Genomic DNA, 9,652 nt, shown 5'->3' with positions numbered 1-9,652 from the left:
AATCAATATTCAGTCAAGGAGAGTAGTGCAAGATGCATGTAAACAGTTGTTACAATATGATGATTATTGAGTCTTTATCATCTTTTTTGCCCCACATGCAGTCACATGGATCTGAAAATGGCAGTGAAGTTTTCTCTCCTTCACTCTAGAAATTAATGGCGGGTTGGCTGTTCCTGCCTGCAGCATAGCATGCACCTCCATGGTTACCTGTGTAGAAACGCGCTCATCAGGGACTTTGACTCCTCCTATCGAGTGTTTCTATCTCTCTCTGGTACCATAAACATGTTTACTGGCATCATCCAGCAGTTAGAGAAACAACAACTTCCTTGATTTATTTACAAATTAAAGAAAGCCCAACCAAGTCTTGCTTTGTGAAACTGATTAGTTTATAGTCTTTATGGATTTGAGAGGTTGAATAGTTATGAGGATGATGTTGTATTCTCAAAAAGAAGCACCAATTGCATTCAAATAGTTTTCCATAACTTTGATAATCTTATTAACACCTTGCTGTGATTGCGTTGCGGTCCGTTGGGGACTTGATGCAGCAGCGAGGGGTGGAGAAAGACAAGGCCACAGAGGATTCACCCTGAGCAGTGAGCTAGCATCTTAAAGTCAAACATGCATTGGCTATGTGGCGGCTGAATACATGTTAGGGATTCTGAGCTGGGAAAAATGAGATGGATCCTCTTAATCTGGGCGTCGCAGGCCCTGCCGCTTCTCTGCTCGACACAGGACGCTGTGGGTGAAGGTAGGCCCAAAAGACAGCACAGGATTTACATTTTAAGGAATATTTATAGTCAATTTAAATATCATATTAAAGGAAATAGTTTTGTATTAACAGTTTATATTGTATTCCAGGGAATAGCCTGTCTTCCTCCGGCTACCATCTATGTGTCCAGAATGAGACCAGAGTTGTGAGTTTCTTGGTGATACATTCGGTCCCTTATAGAGTGACAAAGCCTTGTGGAGGATGGTTACCGTGGACGACGTGTACCGTCACCCTTTACAAGATGATGCATCAGATTGAGTACAAGACAGTAAATGAGCAGGTGACGAGGTGCTGTGATGGCTATCATCAAGTTGGTCGTTACTGTTCCCTATGTAAGTACGCTCAGCATTGCTTATCCAGCTTTAGGTTGGAGCTTTAGAGTTTTTAAACTGTGATCTGGTCTTTTCCTTTAATAAATCTGATGATGTAGTGTCCTGCTCTGTATTCTGCAATCACGCTGCCCTTTCAGTGTGTGCAAGACACCAGATGGGCGAGCAGAAACTGCAGTGCTACAAATAACTCCCTGCTAATACGTGGCCTGTAACATGTTATTTCCTTTGAATGAAGCTGTAAACAGGAGTGATGAGTTAACCGCCAAGCCAGGATCCTGTCCAACTGCAGATGGATTGTCTCCCAGTTTTGCGGACTGTGAGTTTGATTTAGACTGTCCAGGCTGGCAGAAATGCTGCCAGAGATTTGGACAGTTTCTCTGCACCGATCCTACAAGTTAGTGCACCTCCTGTTTGTACTGTTATTAAACTGTAGAGCTGAAGTTCTCTGTTTATTAAAGAGACGTCGTTTTAAGAAAGGACAGAAAATTTAATCAAGGTTTTTAAGCTTTTTTTCATTCAAGTTTTACAGTGCAAGTGAAGCAAAGTGGCTGGGTCCATAACAAAACACTTTAATGAGCCTGTGTTAGTTGTAAATCTAATTATACTGTCTGTAACGATAGCATTACACTGCAAAAGATGTAAATGTAAGTCAATTTTTCTTAAAATAAGTGCATTATTTTAATTGAGGAGGTAAGTGAGACACTTTACCAATGAAATTAGATTTAAATTAAGAAGAAACAACTGCAGTCTCTTTTTTCAAGTGCATCATCTTTCTTACTCAAATTAAGGATAAAAACTCTTGTTTTAAGAATTTTTTACTCCTTTTCTGAATGTTTTTGCAGTGTAGCTAACATCAGTCATGCAGATTCTCCAATATTTACAATATTAACAATCCTCATCTTCAGATTTACAGTTCTCACTAGTTTATTACCATTTTTTGCAGTAGGCCTCACTATTAGTAACAGAGATGTCTTCTCCACTGAACAGGCTATAAGCAGGGTTCCTTTCAAAAGTATTCACCTTTCACCACTTTGAGATTTGGTGGTCAGTGATCATTAATATATATTGTCTGTTTTTTTTCAAAGATCTTCATATTTTGCTTGTTGGAACCTTAATATAAAAGTGGGTCTTTCCATGCTGGGAATTTCTTCTACATGGTCCGTCCAGTTTTTGACAGTAGGAGGTTCTTGTTTGGACCATGGTGGCATTTGGTTTGCTGCTGCCAGCATAATTTTAAACAAATAAAGATCCTTCTTCTGAATCTCTGCTCCCTTTACATAGCTGAAGTATATCAGTATTGTTCTGGGGGTGCTATAAACCCCATATATCTTATTAATTTTTTTGGTAACATCTTCCCAAAATTGAGACAAATTGCAGCTCTACCAGAAGATATATGCATGACCCACACAGAAGGCTTGGTTTAAGGACAACAATGCCTTTTTTTTATCCATTTCAATCCACCCATTTTCTCCCACTTTCTCCCAGTCCTGTCAGGGTCGCTGTGGGGCCAGTGCCTATCTACGGTAGTCTATGGGCGAGAGGAGGGGTACACCCCGGACAGGTCGCCAGTCTTTTATGTGGCAACACATGGACAACACAAGGAAACACAACCATACACACATACTCACACCTAAGGAAATTTAGAGAAGAACTTAACAGTCATGTTTTGGACTGTGGGAGGAAGCCAGAGTACCCGGAGAGAACCCACGCATGCACAGGGAGAACATGCAAAAGACTCTCGGGCTAGAAATCGAACACAGAACCCTGTTGCAGCAAGGCAGCAGCTCTACCCACTGCAGCACTGTGAGGCCCCGCCCTTTTTATCTTCAGAGAAATCAAAGAACCTTTTCCAACAGTAAATTTTCCAATTCCTAGAACTAGTAGTGATTTATTTACAAATGGTGTACCACATGTCATCACGTATGTCCTCCTTTAGTTCCTTCACCGGATTTCTCATGTTTTAATGCCTCATGGCCTGGATACCAACTGTAGAGGTTAAAGTTCTCACTATTTCCTTTATAGAACAAGTTTACAGCTTGAAGGAAGAAGATTTAATTGATTGTGAAGCAAACTACTAACAGTGGTCATATATAATGGATAATCACAGCCTTCATAGCTGATCAGCCTCCTTAACTTATCGTTTGTGTCAGTTAGAGCTGCAGACCTCTTTGGTCAAGTGTTTTTTTTTTTTTTTTTTTCTCTGCATTTCTTTCCATGCCTTACAACCAAAAAGCTCCGGCTCCTTTCCTATTGGATGGTTTTGGCCTGTTAAGTATAACTAAATATACTCAATTCGATTCACGTCTGCACTGTAGAAAGTGTCAATCTCAGCATGTCTTGCAATCTTTGATCTAGCCAAAAAGTCTTTTTGATCTTGTTCTTAGATTCATATACCAAACAAGTGTAGATTCTGTTAGTTTCTTAATCTTCCTTTGACAAAATTCTACTCTAAATCAATGCAGTAAGACAATCGTACTTGGTAAAACTTTTTAAAATCATCATATATAGTTTGCAAAAGACGTCTTACCAGTTCTTATCTTACTGCACTGTGCTGGTGAAGACTCTCAGTCATCCAAGTCATAGTCCTACCAAAAAAATAAATCCACTGGATTTTGTTTCCAGGTTTGAAGAAGTTTTGCTTCCATCACGGAAGTTCGAGGTTTTATACAGTAGCACATTAAAACCTTGTTTTTGTTTTGAAAACATGCAAATAGAAAGGGACGAACGGGTCCGCCCCTTTGGAATGGGGATCGTTTGGCTTCTTTTGTTAGCCTGCAAGGTCCCATACCCGTCTACGTCTCTGCAAGCGGGTCGTTTAAGGGAATTGTTGGCCTGGTTGAATAGGCGAGGTCTTCTGCTGTCCTGTACAGGCGTTGGGGTTGTGATGATAACGGGAAGGAATCAACTCAATTGCTGCATTGTATGTTTTTGAAAGCCAAAATCTGAGTTCATCCCCTCTTTTTAAGGTTTTTTTTTCTTTCTTAACATAAATGGATTCCTGGGAAGCAAAACATCTTTAAACTTGAAAACAAAGTCCATTGGATTGTTTTTTTTTTTTTTTTTTTACTTTTTTTAAACTCTTAGTTCACTGACTTTGAGTAGAATTTTCTCAAAAGAAGATTAATAAACTAACAAAATCTACACTTTCTTGGTATATGAATCTGAAAATAAGACCAAAAAAATGTTTTTGCTAGATCTAAGATTGCACGACTTGGTCAAACAGATACTTTCTGCAGTATGGTCTTTGAGAACACAATGTTTTCCCCTCTGGATTGTTGCCTTAGCGTTGTGCTTTGGTTTAGCCTCCATCCCAGTCTGAAATCTCAGGTTTTGTTCAGAAGTATCCCTGTATTTAGCACAGTTTGTTCAGATGATGGTAGCATTAGGTTCATGCCAGACAGAGAAGTTCTGCTGGTTAAAAGGTTCATTTTTAGTCTCATCTGAACAGAGCACCTTGCTGCATGCATTAGGGGAGCCACCCACGTGCCTTTTGGTAAACTCCAAATGTGCATTTTGTTTTCACCACTAAGTGATGGCTTTTTTCTGGTCGCTCTTCCATTAACCCCAGCAACCTTTCGGTACATTGTGTTTCTAAGGACAGATACTCCAGTCTCTGCAGTAGAACTCTACATCTCCTCCGCCTGCGAGTCTGTCTTTGCAGGGTTGTTGTGGTGTCATGCTTTCCACTTTGACTTTAGTGAGGTGAAAAAGGAGAGCATCAAAGATCAAAAAACTTTTCATGACCCCAGTGTGACTAGTCTTCCTCAACAGCGTTGTCTCTGCGTCGTTTGTCGTCCTGCGGTGCAGTGCTTCTTGTTAAGTGGTGTTGCAGCCTCTGCACCATTTGAGAAAAGGTGTTTTTAAATTGACAGTTCATATGATACCATGAACATCAGCATCCCAGGTTACAATGTTTTATTCTTCTTTTATATACATTTTGTTTTTCAATTTATCACAAAAAATAACAATTTTTGAAATTACAGTTTGGAATATAAATAAATAAGTGAAAATCTAAGGGGGTGAATACTTTTGCAAGGCACTTAAGGGCAACTGTAAAGCACACAAGAAGCAGAGAACAAACAAGGAAGGACCCATAGAAAGAAAGGAAGATTGTAGGGGTAGAAGGACGGACATAAAAAAGGTACCAAAAGAAAGAATTAAGGACATAATGAAAGAAAGAAGAGAGTAAATAAAGGTCGAAGCGCACAAAGAAGGAATAGAGGAAAGAAATAAGAAAGAAAAAAGGGAAAAATGACAGAAAATGCAAACAGTTGCATAATTAATAAAATCTAAATCACGGTCATCTATAGTTTCTACTGCTCACATCACTTCAGAAGAAATAAAAAGATAAAAATGATCAAGATAAATTATAAGCAATTAAACCGAAGTTTTTTATTCAAGAGAAAACTCTGAAACTGAGAATGTTGAGTTCTCTTTCTTTGTATTTATGAAAACCTTTAAGAAACTAAAACAATGCATAACCACAGTAAACGTAGATATGACCTCATTTACTTCTTAAGCTTTCTAAATTACACTCTGATTACATGCAATTAAAATAACTTTTTATGCACAGATAACCTTTAGTTACCGCCTTCTTTATGACCTTTATGGTTTCTTATATTATTCTGCTTAACATTTAGCTCACATATCTTTAGTCTGCCTTCAGTTTATTCAGGTTTAATGAGCTTTGACTCTACACTCTGTGTACAAAATGAAATGTATACATTATACATGGTGCTTCAACAGGATCATTGTGAAAGAATTGAAGTGTTTTTATTATTGCATCCTTACAAATTCCACAGCAGGCAGTCATTGTGTTTGATACATTTCATTTTTTTGTTGGTGTGGTTACAGATTTTGAGTTTTATGTCTGCATATTTCACATAACCAAATCAAAGAAGCCACTAAGTTTACAATGTTAGAGTTTGTTGGTCTTTTTTGCTTTTTAATTTGCATGAACTGATCATTTAAACTGAATCTTTTTTGGACCAGAACAAGATCTGCGGTTTGAAGGAAGCCTCTGGAATACAACACTGACTGTTAAGATGGATCACCAGCAACTGTCCAAGGAAAATGGGCTTCTCAATCTCACAAGATTATTGCAAGCAATGGTAACGCAACTCCTGGTTTCAGTTCCTGCTTTTGCTTTGCATTTGAGACTCAGAGGATTTATAGTGTGTCCTGCAGAAGTCCAAAAACTGCAGTCCACAATCTCTCAAGTTGCAAACACAACCTTTAAAGCTATACAGGATGGTCTTTTATTTCCAGATGGATCATCAAAATAAGTGGTCCTCTTAATTGTCAATCATTCTGATTATATGTTTACATAAGGCCATGCTCATACTGTTAGCTATTTTTTTGTGCACATGCACACTTTCAGGCATATATCTCTCTCATTAAAAATGGCAGAGGGTCGTAAGTATCTATGCAGTGTATGAGAAGAATAGAAAGGCCTCAGAAGAGGCAGATATATCCCAGAATGCTTTGCGAGGAGAGCTCTCCACACAAAGCATTATGGGATTTTCTGTCACAGCGGCCCGCTGTGGCCATAGGCTGTCGCTACCCTACAACAGCGACTAAGGCAGGCACCGCGCAGTGGAGGAGGAATTACGTGAACCACGGAGCTAAAAGTAGTGATCATCTGTCCAAACGGTCAGTTAACTATTTTGCTATAAAGTCCATCATATTTTTGTATAAAGGCAAGGGGGCTGGTCTTTTAAAAAAAAATTCACAAAAATCATCCACTATACCTCTAATAGATGATGTCGGGATTTTATGTTAGTGTCACAGAAAATAACCATTAAGTGGGAGGAAAATAAAGCTCTGTCAGTGCTTCCTAAAATCCCCTTAAAGCTGCAGGTAACTTAAAGCTTGACTGGAAGAGTATGATTTATGTCTGTTTAATCGCCCTTTCTAACGAATGAAGCTTCCACCATAGCTCTGGCTGAATGTTCAGGGTTGTTTCTCTGCTGGAGGCTGAATCTCTTCCTCAGTCTGAAGTTTTTGCATCCTCTAACAGATTTCCCTTTATTTATCTCCATTTAACACCAATTAACTCCCCAAAAGATAATACTGCCGCCACCGTGCCTCAGAGTGAGGATGATGTATTTAGGGGGGATTTGCAAGATTGTTAGTTTTTCTGACAGTGATACATTTCCTTTACATAAAAAAGAATACAATTCAGTGAATCACACTGTGACATAACCCACCGTCATTGTATGGCTGTGATGTTTAGAACATTAGCCAATCATTAACTCTGACTTTAAATACCAGGATCATCTGTAAAGCTTGCTATAATGTCAGTTATATTATCAGCTAATGGTGTCATAATCAAGCTAATTATAGAATATATGTTTTTATTTCTCTTAAAAGATAACTGGGGCGCTGGAGTCTGAGGTTTCTATCTTTTATCTCAGTGCGTTGCCCGTCCATCCCTTCAGAGTTGCCACATCTCTGCTCCTCCTGAGCAACTCGTCTCTTTCACTGTACAACGTAACATCAAAGCTGCAGCTTCTTCTTAAACACATACCGGAGGTGTCATCAGTAACAGTGCAAGGTGAAGTGACACGTTTATCTGTACGCCACCACTGATCTCTCTCTCTCCCTCTCTAGTTGAGCTACTTGAGGCTTTTTTTCTTTCCCTTTAGAGAAATGACATTCTTGCAGAGTTTTGAGAATGATTCATGTAGCCGAGAACACGGTGTTCAGGAAAAAATGACTCAGCCGCACCACGGTTTCCTTCTCCCACCACTACTGTTTGAGAGACAGTCTTCTGTGGGATGTTTCCTGCAATAGCGGAAAATAACACCAGAGCGACTGCGCACACAAACACACACGCCCACGCGCACACAGGCTCACACAGGCACACGCTCATATTAATCATAAATCCTATTGGTTGCATTTTCACAAAAGACAGCAAATGGGTCACCATGGTGCGTGCACTGAAAGGCTGCTTTCACAGAGATCCTGTTGGAGATAATCAACTTTCTATTCTACAGTGCCAGTTTAAATCACCGCCTGAGTGCAATGGTCTTATATTTAGATACATGAGCATGACTAGATGTTAGGGTGACACATAATGCCAAACATTGTGGTTCATTCTGATAAGAGTATTCTTTGATATGCTATGCCAGTTGATAACTTTACATTTTATGCTTCCTAAATAAACTTCGAACATGTCTGCCCTTCTCATAGCAGATGTGGATGAGTGTGAGCAGCCTGTTCTCCATCAGTGCTCTCTTCAGGCAGAATGCATTAACACACTGGGCTCTTACCACTGTGTCTGCCAGCAGGGATATATGGATGATGACCCTGCTGGTAACTGTACAGGTATGACTGCAAAACATGAAAGATTACTGCACCATATTTCCAGGATCTGTTCCTTTGATGCTGATGGATTTGTTTTGTACAGATGTTGAACTTGTTTTGCACATTTTCCTTAATTACAACCAAAATTTTTCATGTATTTGTTAGGAGTTTATCTGATAAACGAACACAAAGTCACTCATAACTGTTAAGTAGAATGAGAACAGTAGCAACTTAATCTTTTATCTAAATTGAAGACCTGAGCGATATTTAGAAAAACAGTTTCTGGAACTAAAGTGTCGCAAATTCTGAGCATAAATGAAAGAGTGGCCAAAAAAAGCGCCTACAGATCCTATAGACAACATAGAAGTAATGTCAGGGTGTCAAACTTACTTTAATATCGGTCTAAATTGGCATAAAAAGTTTTAATGAGGCATCTGAACAAAATGAAACTTTGGAATTCATAATTTAAAAGTCGATATAATATGTGAATTTCTATTCCGGAGGACTTAAACAGGGTATGTTCGCTCCCCTAGGGGAGCCACGAACGTACTGCATGGGGGTCGTGAAAGTTTTGGTTGATTCACCTTTTTTTTAATATATTCTTTCCTGCAATTTTCTCCACTAATTGAAATGTCTTTAGATCCACATTAACATGAGTTCAACACTCTGTAGTAAACAGATAAATGGAGGCAGAAGATGTCTTTCAGTCATCAATGCTCACATTCAGTGACACGCAGGAGCTCTTTTAAGCTGGGCACCGTTTCATTCACAACACCTGACCCATCAATGAGGAATCAGAATCAGAAATACTTTAATAATCCCAGGGAGAAATTACTTTCATTACATGAATCCATCTGTAATAAAGTGACCATAGGACCAGTTTGATTTAACACAATTTCATACAATATATTTAATTAGGGGGTCCCCGCTCCATCTCGCCATCAGTTTGGGGGTCCTTAGCCTGGAAAACCTTGAAGATCCCTGGTCTATTCTATTCTATTCAATTTACAAAGAACATGCTGCTATGTTATTATTGGTTTATTCCAATTTAGTTTGTATTTTTACCAGCTTTATAGACTTTAAAGGAATATTTGTATCTACTGTATGATAAAAATGACACTTCTTGGCTCCTTGGGCTCATAAGTCACTTCCATGGGAGCTGGAGTGTATATATTGTCAAAGCATTGCATTCAATCCATCCATCCATCCATCCATCCATCCATCCATCCATCCATCCATCCAT

At 39.0% G+C, this 9,652-nt stretch overlaps 1 protein-coding gene across 1 annotated transcript in view; it reads left to right on the top strand.

The window, feature by feature from the left end:
• Positions 1–617: 617 nt before the first annotated feature.
• Positions 618–9,652, top strand: part of LOC107097469 (uromodulin-like 1) — a 29,115-nt gene continuing 20,080 nt past the window's right edge. The window contains exons 1-6 of the mRNA XM_015394616.1: positions 618–748; positions 859–1,101; positions 1,337–1,495; positions 6,094–6,212; positions 7,474–7,657; positions 8,296–8,430. Of these exons, the coding sequence (XP_015250102.1) occupies positions 673–748; positions 859–1,101; positions 1,337–1,495; positions 6,094–6,212; positions 7,474–7,657; positions 8,296–8,430 (916 nt within the window). The 5' untranslated portion in view covers positions 618–672. The remainder of the gene's footprint in view (positions 749–858; positions 1,102–1,336; positions 1,496–6,093; positions 6,213–7,473; positions 7,658–8,295; positions 8,431–9,652) is intronic.

The sequence above is a fragment of the Cyprinodon variegatus genome, unplaced genomic scaffold, assembly GCF_000732505.1.
Source record: "Cyprinodon variegatus isolate N-32 unplaced genomic scaffold, C_variegatus-1.0 Scaffold700, whole genome shotgun sequence".
Lineage (NCBI taxonomy): Eukaryota > Metazoa > Chordata > Actinopteri > Cyprinodontiformes > Cyprinodontidae > Cyprinodon > Cyprinodon variegatus.
This window is presented reverse-complemented; position numbering and strand designations above follow the sequence as displayed.